Here is an 18,578-nt window from a genome sequence, read left to right as displayed (position 1 = left end):
TCCAGAGGGCGATCCAAACCGGTGACTCAAATGGTCCGATACTATTTGTTTGGGCCACGCAACAGACATAATTTGGACGGGCCAGCAGGCCAGGCCATTGCGTCTAGGGTCGTAACCCATTCAGTCCGGTGTTGGAGCGCAACATCTCATGATTAAATAAATTGCATACATATTTGCAGACAATTTGCTTGAAACAAGTTGATACTATAAACTAAAAACTAATACGTGGGCACAATAGGGGCCATGGACACCACCTCATTTGTCGACCTCACCGAGGACGTAGACTAGGCAGCGACGTCGTCGATGCCCGCGTAGGGCAGAAGCGGTAGCTAGGGCTTAGCAAAATTGTCTTTTATTAATTTTCCATGTAAATTATGTTTAAATGAATTATTTTGTTTCAAAATTTTGTGCGTTGTTAGTTTTTGTTTGAATCTATTTAGTTTTTCTCTTTGGCCAAAGGGAAAAAATGCCCATCAAAGAACGAATGGGTTGCACCAGTGTGGTCACTGGCCCGATAAGCCGGACCGAATCCCATTTTCTATTCACGGTGCGATCTAAACAGATAGAAATAAACTGAATGGATCGCCGTTTGAAGTCGCGCCGCTGGAGATGCCCTCTTACCTTTGGAGAGGTCGGTCTTCATCTTTTTTTGTTTTTTGAGAACGGTCTGTCTTCATCTAGTTTTACCCCGATTAGTCTCTTGCATAATTGGGCTGGAAAAGCTCAGGCCCACCGGTACCTCGTAACGGACCAGAGTTAATTGGGCTTTATGATTAGTAGGAGTGTACTACAGTACTTGACAAACGATTTGGTAATAAACATGGAGCATTTGGCGGGAACGCTCAAAATCTCCCCCCAATTCCTCAACTCTGCTCTCCGCCGGACCGACCGCCCCGCACCACCAATTCGGCCATGGCTCCGCCTCTACCAGCAATGTACTCCTCGCTCCACGCCGCCGACTCCGATTCCGACGGCTCCCTCCTCTCCGACGTACCCGACTCCCCGCCTCGCCGCTGCTCGCCACCCCGGCCGCCACCGCCCAAACACCGTCCCACGCCAAATCCAACCACAAAACTCAAGCGCAAGCCCAAACCCAAACCTAAGCCCAAGCCAGTACCCTCCTCTACCTCCACCCCCACCTCCGCCACCGCGCCTCCAATCCGCGCCGCCGCCCTCTCTGACCCGCACGGCCTCACCGGGCGCATCGCTCCCACGGCGTCCGCGCTCACAGCCAACGCCGGCGCAGCCTCCTTCTCCTCATTCCGCCGCCTCGTCCAGTCGCGCAACCTCACCGTCGAACCCGCCGCCGCATTCACCATCCCTACCCCTGCCCCCGCCTCCCCGTCCGAGCCCGAGCCCGCGGAGATACCAAGCGCCGAGCCGTGCCCGCCCCCGGCAGCCACCTACCCGCTGCCGCAGCTCAGGCCCAAGCGGGTGCACCCCAACTCGGTGTCGGAGGCCCCCACGGTCGCGGCCGAGCAGCCGAAGAGACCCAGAGGGGACAGCGCAGGCAACTTCGTTCGGCTCAACATCAACGGGTACGGCCGGAAGAAATCGTTCAAGTCGCAGGCAAGGCGCCCGACGAAATTCCGCTCCTGGAAGCGGCAGCAGCCCGGCGGTGGCAAGCCCCGGGTAGGCGCCGACGAGGAAGGGGATTTCGTGGCTGAGGCGCTGCTCGAGCGGGAGAAGAATGGGGCGGGAGGAGGCGACGGTGTTCTCGAGGCTGTTGAGGTAGCCAGGGAGGACCCGTCCGAGCAGAATCTTGACAGCTTGCTCAGGAAGGTGTTTGGCTATGATTCATTCCGCGTAGGTCAGCTTCAGGCGATCCAGAATATAATTGCAGGAGAGTCTACGGTGCTTGTGCTGCCGACTGGCGCGGGCAAGTCACTGTGCTATCAGGTATGCAGCCAAATTTTAGTTGCTGGTTTTGTAGGTCAGCTCTGACATGATGGTAATGCTAATTTTCAGTTGCCCGCTATGATTTTGCCTGGACTGACACTGGTGGTGAGCCCACTGCTTTCCTTGATGGTGGATCAGTTGAGGAAGCTCCCTGCATTTCTCCCAGGAGGCCTTCTTGGGAGTAGTCAGGTATTTGCAAAATTCTATGCTTCCTGCTAGTCCTATTCAATATCCTATTTTTAACATAGGTATTATATTATTTCATTCATACAGACGAGCGATGAGTTTCATGAAACATTGCGAAGGTTGCGTGCAGGGGAAATAAAGGTACAGCTTTCTTAACTCCCATTTCTCAATTGACTGTCTAGCACAATGAGTAATTGCCTTGATTCTGCCTTATCTAGAGAGTCATCCCTCCATACCTTGCAAATTATATTCCAAAACAATATATCTTGTTCATATAGTGACGAAAAATGGATTTGAAATAGGACAATTCTTCTTACATTCAGGAAATGAACCCAATTGTGCTTCATATGTTTTGCAGTAGGTGATGTTGACATGTATTTTGTTGCAGTGTTCTAACATAGCTCCCAGTGTTTATCAGGTTCTTTTTGTTTCCCCTGAGAGATTCTTGAATGAAGAATTTCTGCTGATATTCCGGGACACGCTGCCAATATCTCTTGTGGTGATCGATGAAGCTCATTGCATTTCTGAATGGTGAGTTTATATTTTTCCTTCTAGTTCAGCTGAGAACATGAGATACTTGTTTACAGTTGGCACTGCAATCTCTATGTAATTGGGTGCCAGGATACAAAATGAAAAACCGAAACATGGAAATATCAGATTTAGGACGAAAGCAGCTGCCAGTTTTAAACAGGTCATTAACACCTACCAGTCTAGATACAACTGAACAAGACAACAACTCTGCTTTGTACAAACATGCAAACATTATTTGATGCATCACTATATAGATAAGAAATATCCAAGAAAATTGGAATCACATAATCAGATGGTGACAGTTAAATGCACTGATCAGAAGCTATCATCTCATTGAACATAATTGATACCATTCATGTTTTTTATATGAACATAGATAGTTCCAATAGCTTGCATATAAGAAAATGACAACAATTTACTTTAGATTTTGAATTAAAAAGATTTAGGTCTACCATTAGCTTGCCTAGCGATATTTTTTCTGATCTACCTCTCTTTTTATCTGTGCTTGTGTGTCATACTTAATTTTCGTGATACAGCCCACTAGTTTCACCATTGCTTTGTTTCCTACTGTATTATGTACTTGCTGCCCACTTTATAGTGTTAGACTCCCAGTGTGACCAAGTTCATGAACTGATCTTTATGTCTTCCCAAATGAACAGGTCTCATAATTTTAGACCTTCATATCTAAGGCTTCGAGCATCACTACTTCGGAGAAAGCTTAATATTCAATGTATTCTTGCAATGACTGCAACTGCAACAACGCAAACCTTGCAGGAGATAGTAAGTGCCTTAGAAATACCATCTGGTAATCTCATCCAAACATCTCAAATAAGGGAAAATTTACAGCTATCTATTAGCATGAGTGATAACAGGTAGATCGTCCTTCTACTCTGTATGAATAGTCTATTTGCTACGGTAGCCACGATATTATATTTCAAATAAGGCACATGACACATTATCTTTTATGTCACAGGTTGAAGGATTTATTGTTGTTATTAAAGTCTCCCCCTTTTGTTGACATGAGAAGTATTATCGTCTATTGTAAATTTCAGGTTAAACTTTCTCTTTCCTGAATATGGTTCATACATGTCCCCAGTAAAATATAATTCAACATTGCATATGTAACCTCTTTCTTGTTATCTTGAACAGACAGAAACAGACTTTGTTTGTAAGCACTTGTGTGATAACAACATTACTGCCAAGGTTGGCCTTCATCTTTAGCTTGACATGAGTTAGCTGCATATACTTTCATGACATCTTTTGTCTTTTTAGAGCTACCATAGTGGACTTCTGATGAAAAAGAGGAGCCGTGTACAGGAGCTTTTTTGCTCTAACAAAATAAGAGTGGTATATCTTTGCCTATGTACCTTGGTATTTCCTATTCATAAGTTGCATTCATAAGTTGGCCAGATATCTAACTTTGTTTCGTCCTCCCTTGAGGAAGGTTGTTGCAACTGTGGCATTTGGCATGGGTCTTGATAAGAGTGACGTCGAAGGGGTATGAATATGTCCACACAATTATTTTCAATCTGCTCGAGAAATTGCAATTGTTCTTTTTCTTTTCTCTAGAAAACGAGAAAATTCAATATTCTTTCAAATGAGATCCTCCCAACTAAAGCAAAATTAAATTGCTGCTAACTTGTACTGATTAAAGCGTTCTTTTCTTAAAGGTGATCCACTATAGGTTGCCGGAAAGCATGGAAGAATACATACAGGTAATTTACATTCATGACATGGTATATGCTTTTCCATTCTCCCCTCTCTTCTTGAACGTCTAGATATGATCTTTCCAGGAAACTGGCCGTGCTGGAAGGGATGGACGGGTATCACACTGTCATCTTCTTTTTGATTCAACAACATTCTATAAGATTCGTAGTCTTTCACACAGGTGAACTGTCTCTCTGATGTACTTGCTCTGTCTTCCATATGTTTCATATGAATTATGAAATGACTCTACAACCTCCTTTGGCAGTGATGGCATTGATGAATATGCAATGAGCAAATTTCTTCACCAGTTATTCTCCTCTGGCACAGGGTGCATCTGTTCCTTGGTTAAAGAGTCTACATCACGCAAGTTCGATATGAAAGAAGAGGTTTGCGTCTGTCTTACAAGCCCACTGCAACTAGTTTGTTCTGTCTTTTGCTCTTGTGATCTGTGCTTAGAAAGCCTGCTCACAGCCTTGCACAATATTCTATCGAAGTAGCTCAATACACATCTGCACTAGTTAGCTGTAACATGGAGATTAGTGGTTGTTCGACATGACCTGCAAAAGTTATCTATTTTCACTAGTCTTGACTTTTTTTTTGTGAGGGATGAATGATAGTATAATACTCCCTCTGTCCCATACTCCCATAATATGAGATGCCATCTTAGAAGTTATTGGTTGTAATAACATCTTACATTATGAGACGGAGGGAGTTTTTGATAAGTCTAAAAATATCTTTGTAGTCAACATTTTATTGTATGCATTTTAGAACGGCAAGTAACAAACTAATGGGTGTGCTAGTTATATGGAGTAAAGATGTAGATACCCTTTCATTCAAAAATTTTAGCAGTAGTGACACGATCTATTTGAAAATTATCATTTCTTATGAAAATGTTCATGTGCTTTGCTCTTAAAATTCCCTCTAAGCATTTGGTTACTTGTGAAACATATGAATTCTCGAACAATTCAGCTAATCTTAAGATAAGAAAATGTCATAACAAATTATCACTGCAGGTGCTTTTGACGGTCCTCACACAGCTGGAAATTGGCGACGAGCAATATCTCCATTTACTTCCTCAGTTCAGTGTTACCTGCACATTGTATTTTCACAAGGTACGTGCTTACCCAGTGATCTGAGCTTTGCACCATTTGAACCAAAAGTTATCTTATCGTGCTCAGCTAGTCAGCTGAGGACCTTGTTATGTGTCTAGTAACAGAAATTCACCCTTAATTGTTTTTGACCTAGGCATATGAGTGCTGTGCACGTACCATGTTCATTGTTTTTTTTTGATAAGATATTTTACTTTCCTCCCTTTCTTTTCACTTCTCTTGATTTGCTGATTCATATTGCTGCAGACATCACCGCAATTGCTCGCTGACAAGGATATACTACTTAGATCAATTCTAAAAAAGTAAATACACTGTCTGCTTTTGTTTTGAAGTGCTTATCGGAACTTGCTGCACTTCTTTAAGTTTTTGTTTCGGTGTTGATGGAAACACAGTTCAGAGATGAAGGATGGAAGTTATGTCTTCGAAGTACCAAGAATAGCTAACAATATGAGGATCACAATGAATGAAGTGTTTGATCGATTGCAAAAGCTAAAGGTTTGCTTGAATGAACGTAGTAAAATTTCCAGTTTATGTGGTGTTTTCCAGTGTCCATAAATTCCATGGTTATCTCGGTCAGTTTTAACTTCTGTTCATATATGCATCCACAGTCTAGGATGAGCTAAGCTTATCAAACAGAGAAATGGAAATTGCATCTGAGCTAATTTCACATTTTGTACACTTAAAAATCACATCTCCTGTATTGTAGCAGACCATCAGCTCACTGTTTAGACAATGTGTGCTGTTGCTACAGAAAATGGGCACATAGGCCTTTGCCTACCTTTCTGTTATTTATACCATTTTGTTTATGATCACATTTCCATATCCTAGCAAACTTTTTCACTATCACTTGTGCTGTGACATTTGTTGTGGTTGTTGCTCATTGCTGTTCTAATGTAAGATCTTTGATCATGTAGTTACAGACCTATAGCCGGGCATAGATCGAGGTTGACTTACTAATATTACACATATGGGATGATTCATCATCTATTTTCTGTTGTTTTTTATCCTGTTGCTCCAATTTGTTAAACTCCTTATGTTATGCAATATTTATTACTTATATGCTCCCTGTATAAATCAGTTTTCAGGAGAACTATCATATGAAGTGAAAGACCCAGCCTACTGTTACATGATCTTGAAAAGGCCAGATGACTTAAATGCTCTTTCAGAAAAAGTCACAAAATGGCTTTCTGAAGTAGAGAACTCAAAGGTGGTAAACAGTTTCTTAAGCTTTTTTTTTTGAAACAGGGAAAGCCCCAGCCTCTACAGCAATTGATGCATACGGCTCTTTTATTGAATTATTCAAGCATTTATCAGTACATGGCACTCAGCATTCAGCAATATTTATTACTTAAGCTATTCTAACTAAGAATCTCTTCATTCAATATTGTCCTCCAAATTGTATCTGTAGATCTTCAGTATATATATTGTATTCCTTAGAGGACAGCAAATCATGTACTAAATGGGATTTTATAAATGGTAGTGTAGTGAGTCTCAGACGTTCTTATTGACTGATTGCTGATGCTTGCTGCTTAAACAGATCAGAAAACTGGACGCTATGTTTTGTCTTGCGAACTATGCCGTCAAAAGTTGCAAAAGGACCAGTGGGTGTTCTGGTTCCCAGCACACTCCGTGCATTCAGAAGAGGATTATAGACTACTTCAGCAGAACTGAAGGCCCGTCAGACGATGACTACTGTACTCCGCTCCGCAAGAGCAGGTATGTGTGCTCTCTTCCCACAGAACTTACCAGAGCATTTGTTTCTTACGCTGTTCCGAGTTAGTAAGTTTTATCTGACCTAAATTTGATTTTGCCTCTTGCAGCACGTTCTTGCAATCCGATATAAAAGTAAGAACTAATGCTACGGTGCATTTCCTTGCAATTTAGTATGATGTTATAGGCCTGCTTGACAATGTCTTCACATCCATGTCGCTAGGTATTCCTCCAGAGCAATTCGTTTGCAAAGTTCACCCCGAGGGCGGTCGCGAGGATTATGCACGGCATCTCGAGCCCAGCGTTTCCAGCTGCAACTTGGTCCAAAAACCACTTCTGGTCTCTCTCTTTCTCTGGTCGTGTTTTGTTTTACTTATGTGTAGCTGCCCATCGCACCGATTTACCTCACGGACTGAAATGTTGCTCAACAGGGGACGCTATATGGAGGTTGAGTTTCCATTGGTCATAGAAGCTGCCAGAGCAGAGCTAGTTAAATTTGTTGGAAAAGGAGAATAGTACTACAAGCTGGCAATCGGATGGCTTGCCAGGCTACCATGCACGTAGGAATGAAATTGAAGAAACCAAGAATCTGATAGAAAGTTAACTACAGAAGGTTCGTGCCCACTCCCCAGCAAGTAGCCCCATGGGCACACCCCCAACATTTGGAATTCGCTAGGCTTAACGCTGATCTCCGTTGCTTCCAAATCTGCAGAGACGCTTGGGAGAGTGTGTTGGCAAGCATTCTCATGCAGAGGGAACACCAGCCTGGTGATTGTGAAGCATCTATTCAAGCAATGCTTTGCCTTCCAGTGAAGCTGTCTACATGCGTTTTCGCTGTCTTAAGACGCACGCTGATGAAGGAAACGAATAAACGATGATGCAAACTGATGTTCCCTCTTCGGGAGCAAAAACATTATTTGCAATGTAAAGAAATATTAGTCACTTGCTGACTCCTTTTTTTTTTTGGACGATATGAAAACTGAGTTGACTGGCCGATCAACCGGCAGTGGGGCACTTGGGCGGTTGTTGGGCCCTTCCCCATCATCAGCTAGCTCGGTTGGATGTTTGAGTACTGCAGGGCAGCTTCATGCCACATGCCATGTCGCCATCGAATATCCGCATTTTTTTTCTTCTTTCTATAACATATCCGCATATGCCCCGGGAAGGCATGTTGCGTTCTGTGAGAGAGGCTTCTTTTGTGGGTCCTTGAGAGAAGGTATGGCGCGCCTGTGCATCAATTTTGGCGTCAACCGATCCATTCGTTGGCTGCCCATGTAGATCGGGCAGCACGACGAATTTAAGGTGCGTCCTGAGGTGCTTGTCCGGCAGATCCAGTTCTGAATTGATTGCGTGACACGTTGGATCTTCCCATTACTCGGTGGGGTGCGTACGGGCGGTTTTGGTTGGAAGTTCCAACTTGGAACACCGTGTGCTGTGCGCAGCGAACCATGGGGCATTGGTACATGTTGCTTCCAGATAGAAGAAAAGATGAGAAGAGTACAGACTCAAATTGCTCATTTGCATCCCCCGGCACGGCAAAGTATAATTACTCGATAGCTGCGTGTTCACCGGAGTACTACGTAGTACCTTCCTGCTACTAGATGCACGAGGCCAGAGCCCATCATACGTGACACGGTAATTGTAGATGGAAATTGACATGACAGCGAACACGCAGTTAAGCTGGACTGCCGAGTTGCACCGGTGAACACGCAGCTTTCTTTGTTAGTGCCGTAGTCAGGCCACCAAATTGGACAGCTGACCTCGTTTCGCAAAGATATTCTCTCAAGGAAGAGGGTCAGCACTCAGCAGGTAGTGAGGTATCTATCTATCGTGTTATTATGGCATATTCCACGGCTCGGATCCAGCGATCCCGAAGCATATTCACAAGCTCGCAATCAGGCAGCCATAATGGGGGTGGGGACCAGCCGCCTGTTGGATTGGAGCTTGTGCCGTTGCAACAAGGTAAAACGACATGCCCGTGCCGCGGAATCGAACCTGATGAAGTGAAAAGCAACGGAAAAAAAACAAATAAAATATGGAACTCCGTTCGCGTCTGTCGAGTCGATCGATCTCCGTGGTAAAAGCGGCGGGGCCGTGACGTCAGCGCAACGTCGACACCTTCGTAGAAAAGAGCAGCTCGTACGGAGCACGGAGCGGCACGCACGCACGCAAAATTTACACGCGACGGCCTTCTTTTTGACAAGCGCAAGCCACAAGCCACGAAGGGGAAGAGGGGGAAAAAAAAGGGAAAAACCGACGGCACAAGGAACGCGAAAGCCTTCCTTCCCCCCTCTTCTCCTGCTCTGAGTTGCTTCCTCGCGCCGAACTCGAATCCTCCGTACCCACCGCTCCGTGCCGCCGCTCGAGAGGGCTCCGCCGGAGATCGAGGAGGAGGAAGCGGGACCGGTCGCGAGGCGCGCGGGAGGCGGGACATGGCCGGCGGCGTGGTGAACTACCCGCTCGTCGCGGGGCTCATCGCCTTCGCGCTCGCGCAGTCCACCAAGTTCTTCACAACCTGGTCAGCCGCCCCGCTCCTCTCCCCTCACCTCCCTTCCCAGCGTTGCATTTCTAGCCGGCGGTTTTGGCTCCGCGGTCCCCGCGCGAGCATTGCTTGAGCCGGTTTGAGCGTGAGGAATTTTGGTGGGTTGGGGAGTTCGTAGTAGCACGAAGGTGAGCGGGGGATTTAGATTCGGGACCCGCGAGGAATCGGCGGTTACTAATTATACGCTGCTTTTAATTTTGCAACTCCGCGGATCAGTTCCGTGGCTTGACGCCTAGGCGTCGGATCCTCGCCAAATTTAGCGAGATCTTCCTCCTATTTCTGCGTTCCGCCTCTGTGAACAGATATTTATGAACTATGCGAAGAATATCTGTGAACGAGACGCAACTGAAATGCCAGATGCCACCGGATGCCAATATTTAGCGAACTACTTATCAAACATGTCACAAATTTTAGTCACATCACTATTAGTTATGAGGCTTTGGCTATTAACATGACAACCTTTTGTTTTACTTCTGTGAGGGAATCTGAGAATTTTGTTTCATCTGGACCACTCGTGAGCCAGTGGCGCGCATGAGAAGTTTTGGTGGTCTGTAGCTTGCAGGCGTAGCGCGAAGGTGAGCGGGGATTTAGATTCGAGGACCGCGTGGAACCGGCGTTCACCAAGCTTAGGCTGTTCTTCAATTCTGTGATTCGGTGGATCAGATCCGTAACTAGGCGCCTAGACCGCGGATCCTCGCCAAATTTAGCGAGATCTTCCTCCTATCTCTGTGTTTCGCTTCGTTATGGTAGTATGATCTGCAGCAACTGCTTCTGTCAAAAGATATTTGTGAAAATATCCAAAGAATATCTGTGAACGAGAGACAACCGAAATGCCAGATGCCACGTGATGTAAATATTTAGGGAACTATGGCAAAAAAACATGTCACAAATTTTGGCCTATATATGATTTTGGTATGTTTTTCTCTCCGAGTAGTGGAGAGACACCACTGGATCACGTTACTGTTAGTGCTATGAGGTTTTAGCTATTAACCTGAAAAGCTTTTGTTTAATTTTTGTGAGGGAATCTGAGAACTTTTTGGGGTCATTCAGAATTTCAGATGGTTTGGTGAGGCACTTCGAAGTCTATTTTTATTTTATTTTAACACTTGTTCTGGGTGCCAGATAAGGGCTGGATTCTCGTCCAATTGCGATTGCTGGAACAAATTGGCTGCATGTTCAATGCTAGATGTATAATCAGAAATTTGTGATGGTCCTGCCCATAAGAATCATCTACAAGTAACCAAAGTAGCTTTTGCTCTTCCTGATGATCTAGGTTGGTATGGGACTATAGGCATGATGTGAGCCGTGCCCTCATAATCAATGTTTCATTTATCTCACAGGTTGTGAGCTTATTGTAGTGCGCATTACCATTTGCTGTCGCGTGCTGCATATTATTCGAAATAAGAAAATCAGTTGTTTGGCTACCATTCGAACAAGCACACTCACCTGAACTGCGCCAGGACAAATATTTGATAACACCCTGCGGAAGTTAATCGCTTATGTTATCTTGTTATGATCTGGAGTGGTATGGAGGAGGTGGCTTCCATTTCTCCAGCTGTATAACTATCTTCAGGCTGGGTTTGGGAGGGGCAAGGAATGTCTAGACCGTCAGATAACTATGTGTTTCAAACTGCACTTCTGCCAAACCTTTGTATTTTCTGCAATTTATCTTATCATAGTCTTCACAGAAGCATGGGTGAACTGGTAATATGCATGCTAAAATGGCTTGTCACTGTCCTACCTCATACATTTGTTGCTCTCTAAAGCAATTAATAAAAAAAATGTTTTTATGTAGGTATAAAGAGAAGCGTTGGGATGCCAGGCAATTTATAGCTTCTGGAGGGATGCCATCATCTCATTCAGCCACAGTGACAGCACTTGCAGTGTCTGTTGGAATCCAAGAAGGCTTTCGTAGTGCCACATTTGCAACTTCAATGATACTTGCATGTGTGGTGAGTACATGCTTGAAATTCTCTATATAATCCTTTATTGTAACCAGATGATCTTAAGCTTTAGCTACTTCTACTGCATGAGTATCCTAAGATAGAGGAGAATATCAGACTATCTGCATTCCCTTTTTTGCTTTCATCTCTATTTATCTCTTCTGCTTTCATGTGGTATTTCGCACATTGCTTTTGAGATTCGCTATTGTATGTTGCAAAACTACTAGTTAGCATCACTGACCTGATAGCATTCATATTTGCGCCTCTGAACACTGATATATAATGCGGACACGCTTGCATATGAAACGCTTCTGTGGCTAAAACCTTTGATTTTGTTTTTAGGTGATGCATGATGCTTTTGGTGTTCGGTTACATGCTGGAAAACAGGCAGAGGTTTGTCAATCTCATCCTAATAGACTTGTGGTAAAACAGTACTATGAAAAAGCATAGGAGGGTTTCTGCTTTGGCTGCCCTGATTGTAAGCTAATAATTCTGTCTATAACTAGCATACAGTTTTTTCACATGGAACAACTGTTTGTTTTGTACTACTCCACTGGAGGTTAATTAATTGAATTGCACTTGAACATATATATTCATTAGACTTTCTCCTCGGTTTGCTGCACTCGAATTGAGGATACCAGTACCTGTAAGTATAAATTACAGCTAAATGGTTATCAAATGTTGAAATTATTCTGTTGTTCTTTGCTGCTAGCATTCAGTGTGCAGTAAGTTGAGAAAATATCACATGGTACCCTGATTCTACTCCTCAAAATTCAAAATTATAAGTTTCTAAAAATTTCTTTAAAATGGTGGGTGTTCACAAGATGTGTGTTCACAATCAGTATAGTTTTAAGAACCAAGTTTGAAATACACAGAGAAACGAAAAAGACAAATCCAACATGAATAGTGTCACAAAAAGACAAAGCACAAAATGATGCTATTGACAAGTCGGTTTGTCTTTTTTTTTTCTCTATGTATTTTTTCGAATTGGTTCTCAAAATTATTGGATTGTAAACACACATCCTGTGAACGTTCACAAATTTTTCCGAATTTTTTTAGGAACTTGTAAATTTGAATTTTGAGGAGTGGTATCGTGTGAAGTGTAGTATCACCTGATATCCAGCCCAGGAAGTTATGTATGCAGAATGGGGAGTATGCACCACCAAGAATGTTTCCCTGAAATTGGCTATAATTTCTATGTTTGACTGGATGCTATTCTCCATGATTCCTTGAACACTTGATAAGCAATTGATGAGTAGCCTGGACTTTATCAACTAAAATTTCCCTAAATTGTGATAGCGACAACTGTACGTGTACAGATCCTCATTGACATGATAAGTAGCATAGAAGTGTGATGCGTCGTTTTCGTTTGAGATGATAATTTTTCTCTGTTTACCTGCTGCCATCACTTGTTATGTTGAATTGCTGATTTGAATAAGACAGTACAGATGCACCATGCAGTCTTTCCAACTTTATGGAACACTGAAGCAAGATGGGAACTAATATTTTGATGCAAATCCTATCAGGTGCTGAATCAAATTGTCTACGAGCTGCCTATAGAGCATCCACTCGCAGAGACAAAGCCATTGCGTGAAATTCTTGGACACACAGTTCCTCAGGTTAGCTTACATGCTTCAGCTTCAGCTTCCCTTTTTTTTTTTTTTGAAAAGAGGGCAAAAACTTCGCCCTATTCCGTTAATTAAGAAAGGATTGTGACAATATTACAAGAACTGTAACCCTATTACAACAAGCATTACTCTCCCGGCATCAAGTTGCCCATGCGCTTGGCGCCCGCTAGCTTCCCTATATTGGTGTATGTAGCCTTGCAACAAGTTAAGCAATTGTAGTTGTCCATACATGAAGTAGACAAGACTGACTACTCCTACTAAAACTCTTTCAGAGCATCATTTGCGAGTTACTTCAACAGCTAGCGGATAAGTCACATCGGAAGATATTCTTAACTGTAGCATGTTCTAGGATATTATTGAATAGTTTTGTCATATGATCAAATCCACTTCTGTTAACCAATACTTAAAAGGCAAATGACATCTCATAAGTCAAGTCAATTCGGACTGATAGTTGTTAGTACTTGATAGTTCCTCACCTATGTGTGCCCATAATTTTCTTTTTCACCCTTTCCGATTTTTTGCCTACATGTTCATCTTGTAAGATTGGACACTTCTCTTATCGTAAGAATATATTATTTTCATAACAATGATTATATCAGATGCACTGGATGTAAAACATACTTTGTTTTTACATCTCAGGTGGTGGCCGGTTGCATCCTTGGAATCCTCACAGCTGTAGTTATGCTCTTAGCTCTAGGTAGTTACTAGCCACGTTGCTCCTAGATATTGGCAATACTTGGATCATCAAATATCAGATCGATGATGAGTGTTGTCTTGTAAAGAATGGAAAAATGTTCTCCTCTTTGATGTGATGTGTACAAGTGGTTTGTTCATGATGGTGCTACAAGTTTTAACTGATTTTAGATCCGTGTCGTAGGGTGGAGGTTGTAACTTCAGTTGGTACTGTAAATCTGAGATGTCTACTGTCGATCAGAACCTCATGTTGAATGTTTGCTGTACCACTAGCAAGTGATGTGTAGCTTCAGGGGCGATGAATCTGAATATCTGAGATCATGTCATCAACTTCACCTTCTGGGTACGGAATTATTTATAGTTGTATTTGATCCAACAAGTACTAGTAAGAAACATGACACAGAAAATATAAGGCAACATAGATACAGACTGTCCCAGTCTCCCAGATGATTATTGTTTAAGCAACAAGGAGGCCAACATATAAAGGTTTGTATATGGATGCCGCAGTTTTGTTCTTAATCAGATTCTCAGAGCTTGGAAGCCGGCGCTCTGGGATGGTGCACCACGATGAGGCCGTAGGCGTCCAGCGTGAGGAAGTCGTCGAGCTCTCGCGCGACGCACTGTCGGCTGAAGATCTTGCCAGCTTCAGCTAAGCGACCCCGCCGGAACTTCTCTGGGCCGACCTCCGCCCGAACTCTCGCCATCTCCTCCTCCACGACGCGCGCCAGCAGCTCCGGCGTTGCGCGCACCGCCACGCCGCCGGCATCCAGCGTCGCGCCGTGTCGCAGCCACTGCCAGTTCTGCACGCGGCTGATCTCGGCCGTGGCCGCGTCCTCCATGAGGTTGTACAGCGGCACGGAGCCGGACCCGCCCAGCCACGCCGCCAGGTACTGCACGCCGACGCGGGTGTTGAGCCGCAGCCCCTCCACCGTGCGCGCTCCGCGAGGAGGCTGGATCAGGTCCTCCTCCGTGATCGCGGCAGCGTCGGCGGGCGCCCCGGCGGCGTTGATCTGGTTGGGCTTCCCGCCCAGGTGGCCCTCGAAGACCTCCCGTATCGCCGGGATGAGCCCCGGGTGCGCCGCCCACGTGCCGTCGTGCCCCGCGCGCACCTCCCTCAGCTTGTCCCCGCGCACCAACTCCAGCGCCGCTTCGTTCGCCGCCGCGTCGTCCTTGATCGGAATCTGAGCCGCCTGTCAATCAACACACAGGTAATTAGCTGGGAACTAGCTAGCGATAGCCAATGGAGAGCTGGGTTGGTTGGTCACCATGCCGCCCATGGCGTGGACTTGGCGGCGGTGGCATGTGCGGATGAGGAGGTGGGAGTAGGAGCGCATGAAGTGCTGCGCCATGCCGACGAGGGCGCGGTCGGGGAGGAGGCGGTCCGGGTGGGCGCGGAAGGTCTTGACGTAGCTGAAGATGTAGTCCCACCGGCCGCAGTTGAGCCCCGCCGAGTGGTCCCGCAGCTCGTGCAGGATCTCGTCCATCTGGAACACCGCCGGCAGCGTCTCCACCAGCACCGTCGCTCTGATGCTCCCCCGCTCGATCCCCGCAACCCTCTCGGCCCTCTCGAAGACTCCATTCCATATCCTCGCCTCCCTGCACGCGCGCACGCTCGAATGATCACCCTGAACTTAACTATCAGTCACGAACGTGCCATACGATGGGTACCTGGAGTGCTCCATCTTGGGGAGGTAGAAGAAGGGCCCGAACCCGCCCCCCTGGCCGGCGCGGAAGGCGGCGTGGCTGTGGAAGAAGTAGAGCCCGAAGTCCACCAGGCAGCCGATGGCCGGTTCGCCGTCGATGAACACGTGCGCCTCGGGCAGGTGCCAGCCGCGCGGCCGGACGAAGAGCTTCGCGGTGCGCTCGTCGAGCTTGTACACCCGTCCGCCGCGCGCGGCGCCGCGGAAGGTTATGGTGCCGGCCACGGCGTCCCGCAGGTTCACCTGCCCGCGCATCAGGTTCTCCCACGTCGGCGCCAGCGCGTCCTCGAAGTCAGCCTGCCACGTCGTCCCATGTCACGTTTCATTTACAGTATTTTTTTTCCTTAAAACGCATGCACGTTTGGCTTGCACGTACGTGCGCGTATGGGGTGCTTACCATGAAGACCTTGGCGCCGGAGTTGAGCGCGTTGATGACCATCTTCCTGGGGTCGGCGGGGCCGGTGATCTCCACGGTGCGGTCCGCGATGGCCGGCGGCACGGGCGCGCACGTCCAGTCGCCCTCGCGGACGAACCTCGTGGCGGGGTCGAACCGCGGCAGCTCGCCTGCGTCGTAGCGCCGCTGCGTCTCCCGCCGGCGCTCCATGGCGTGCCGGACGGCGCCGCGGAACTCGCGCTGCAGGCCGGCCACGAAGGCCAGCGCGTCGCGGGTGAGGATGGCCGCGAACTCCGGGTCGTAGCGGCCGCGGATGTCCACGCCCTCCGGCGTGTCGTAGGACGCCATGGCGGCGGTGCCGGTGGTGGGCATACTGGGCATCGTGTCGAGCTAGCTTGATTTCGCGCGAGCTCTGAGCGGGAACGGGAGTGTGTGTGTGTGTGTGTGTGTGTTTTCTTTGGTGACCATGGAGTGCGGAGATATATACGCACACATGGGGCACACGACGAGGCGAAGAGGCTAGCATAGCATCAAGCATTGCGTATGCCGTGGATCAGGAATTAGGGTGAGTGACGAAGACTTGGAACAGGTTGCGGTTACGATAAGGGAAGCTGCTGCCGTGGTGCGCCGCTCTGTGGTGTAACCTTGTGCATCAGCGTGCATGCATGGCCATAGCGCGGTTGGCGTAGCTTGTTTCTTTGGCGTACCGAGGACGAGGAGATTGTTTTACTAACAGTAGTGTTGGCCGTTTCTGTTCCAGTTCTTATCCACCTGTCCAGTGGAAGTTTCAGGTTGGACTCTAGGAGCAGAGATTGAAGAGCCGTGCCGTCATGTCCCAAACTAGAACTCCCTTCCCTTCGATCGATCCATAATAAATATTGGTTTAGTTTCAATTTAGATAAATTTGAATTAAGCTCATAATGGTTATTATGGATTGGAGGGAGTAATAAACTATCTTCCTTCTGAAGGTAGTTTTATCGTTGAGTTTTTTTACGAGTCGCAGAATTCGTGCAAAGTTACAGAAGGCTGGGACTGGGAGCTGCAGCGTCTTCATCCCACAGTGGGAGTCGCATGCCGAGGTTATAGCCAGATTATACACAAAGATAGTTGAATCTTCCACTAAAAAGAGATTTTTTTTTCGAATTACTAAAAAGATATATTTGTTATGTTAGGTAGGCTCAAATAGTACACACCAACAAAAAGTAGTCTCAAATAAAATGGATAATACATTCATGTTCATGGTTGACAACCAAATAAAATACCCTAATATAACAAAAGGCAGGCCAAGCAGTATAATAATGTTGCTCATATACATGGCTAAAGGGGTAATTCGGTTTTCCAAATCAATGCATTAACCTCAATGAGTTTGATTGATTTTGAGTGAGTTGTGAAGGTTTCTAGTTATTTATCCTTGAGTTGCAAAGTTCGATGCAGATTACGAAACACAAGAAAAAATCATGTGAACTACTTCAATCATAAAGTGTATTCTAAATTCTTCTGCGCGGTGATTACAAGCAGTGAAAAGTCAATATCAATGAAGGAAGATTAGTAATGGGTTGCTAGCTAATTGTCGAACTCACACAAACAAGAATGACATATTTGATAATGATGGAGCCACTAGCAAGAAATTATGTCAATTATTTGAAAACAAACTTCTCATAGGCACCTCGTATACTCTAGACTTTTCTATTTATTTGCACCTAAGATAGATAATAATGCTCACTCCACGAACCCTAATCTCTTTGTTAGACCTTATGATTTTGAGTTACCTTATGAACATATATACTACAATGCACACAAAAACATATATAGACTATACTAATCTATACTGGCATAAACTATGTTGGGGAAGCATGTGATTTTCTCAACAATAAAAAAAGTCAGATGCAAGAAGATTCAAGAATGAACAATTAACCTAATTTGCCGCAACATGCAATTTAAATTTATTGCGAAAGTAGGGCGTTGACATATGTTAGAAATGTGTAGCAAATATGATCATATCTTGGTATTTAGCATCACAATGTGAAACAAATAAGATTTAATCTTGGTATGACTGAAACATATTAATTTAGATCTCATATTGACATAGATAATTATTAGAAAATAAGGAAGTTTAGTACAAATAAGCCATCACTGCATGTATTGCCACACCAGTCATGTGTTGTATGGGTCAATGTAGTGGCAGAGATTCGCCCCGGCATGCCTAGTCAGCTGGCCATGCTCTTCCCAGGATCCTCCATAAGGTTAAAGTGGATATTGAAGAATTAATCGTTAGTTTGCATATGCAAGAAAAACCACCAGTTTGCATAGGCAAGAAAACCACCGGCCATGAGCCTTTGTAATCTGCCCAGGCTTTGTAGCTAGACTAGCTTCGCCACTGGATCATAGGTCGATGTTTCTTGCCATCATTTGAAATGGAGTCAATGAGTCCTGCTATCTGGATAAGAACGGGCGACCATAAATAACTCAAAATCTAGGAAAAAATAGAATGATTTTGTCACGCAGAGTTAGTCCCACACAACAGTTTTGCGTAGTC

At 45.3% G+C, this 18,578-nt stretch overlaps 3 protein-coding genes across 3 annotated transcripts; 2 read left to right on the top strand and 1 right to left on the bottom strand.

Annotated features, from left to right (window-relative positions):
- Positions 1–841: 841 nt before the first annotated feature.
- Positions 842–8,106, top strand: LOC127335327 (ATP-dependent DNA helicase Q-like 5). Its single transcript, XM_051361947.2, has 21 exons — positions 842–1,899; positions 1,969–2,088; positions 2,173–2,226; positions 2,504–2,616; positions 3,276–3,488; positions 3,590–3,668; positions 3,766–3,819; positions 3,889–3,963; positions 4,061–4,114; positions 4,287–4,331; positions 4,410–4,504; positions 4,589–4,709; positions 5,337–5,435; positions 5,679–5,734; positions 5,825–5,927; positions 6,511–6,639; positions 6,970–7,148; positions 7,253–7,277; positions 7,366–7,481; positions 7,574–7,755; positions 7,855–8,106. Exons 1-20 carry the CDS (start codon positions 913–915, stop codon positions 7,656–7,658), a joined length of 2,802 nt encoding a protein of 933 aa, XP_051217907.1. The 5' UTR covers positions 842–912; the 3' UTR covers positions 7,659–7,755; positions 7,855–8,106.
- A 1,238-nt stretch (positions 8,107–9,344) lies between these two features.
- On the top strand, positions 9,345–14,274 carry LOC127335329 (uncharacterized). The gene is made up of 5 exons (XM_051361951.2): positions 9,345–9,660; positions 11,480–11,636; positions 11,970–12,020; positions 13,154–13,246; positions 13,895–14,274. Exons 1-5 carry the CDS (start codon positions 9,575–9,577, stop codon positions 13,961–13,963), a joined length of 456 nt encoding a protein of 151 aa, XP_051217911.1. The 5' UTR covers positions 9,345–9,574; the 3' UTR covers positions 13,964–14,274.
- A 60-nt stretch (positions 14,275–14,334) lies between these two features.
- LOC127335328 (malate synthase) lies at positions 14,335–16,510 on the bottom strand. Its single transcript, XM_051361948.1, has 4 exons — positions 16,046–16,510; positions 15,617–15,945; positions 15,214–15,544; positions 14,335–15,138 (listed from the first exon to the last, which is right to left on the bottom strand). The coding sequence occupies exons 1-4, from the start codon at positions 16,421–16,423 to the stop codon at positions 14,476–14,478; spliced, it is 1,701 nt and encodes a 566-aa protein (XP_051217908.1). The 5' UTR covers positions 16,424–16,510; the 3' UTR covers positions 14,335–14,475.
- Between the last annotated feature and the right edge of the window lie 2,068 nt (positions 16,511–18,578).

Source organism: Lolium perenne, chromosome 2, assembly GCF_019359855.2.
Source record: "Lolium perenne isolate Kyuss_39 chromosome 2, Kyuss_2.0, whole genome shotgun sequence".
Taxonomy (NCBI): Eukaryota; Viridiplantae; Streptophyta; class Magnoliopsida; order Poales; family Poaceae; genus Lolium; species Lolium perenne.
Note: the sequence above shows the minus strand (reverse complement) of the source record. Positions and strands in the feature narration are given on the sequence as shown.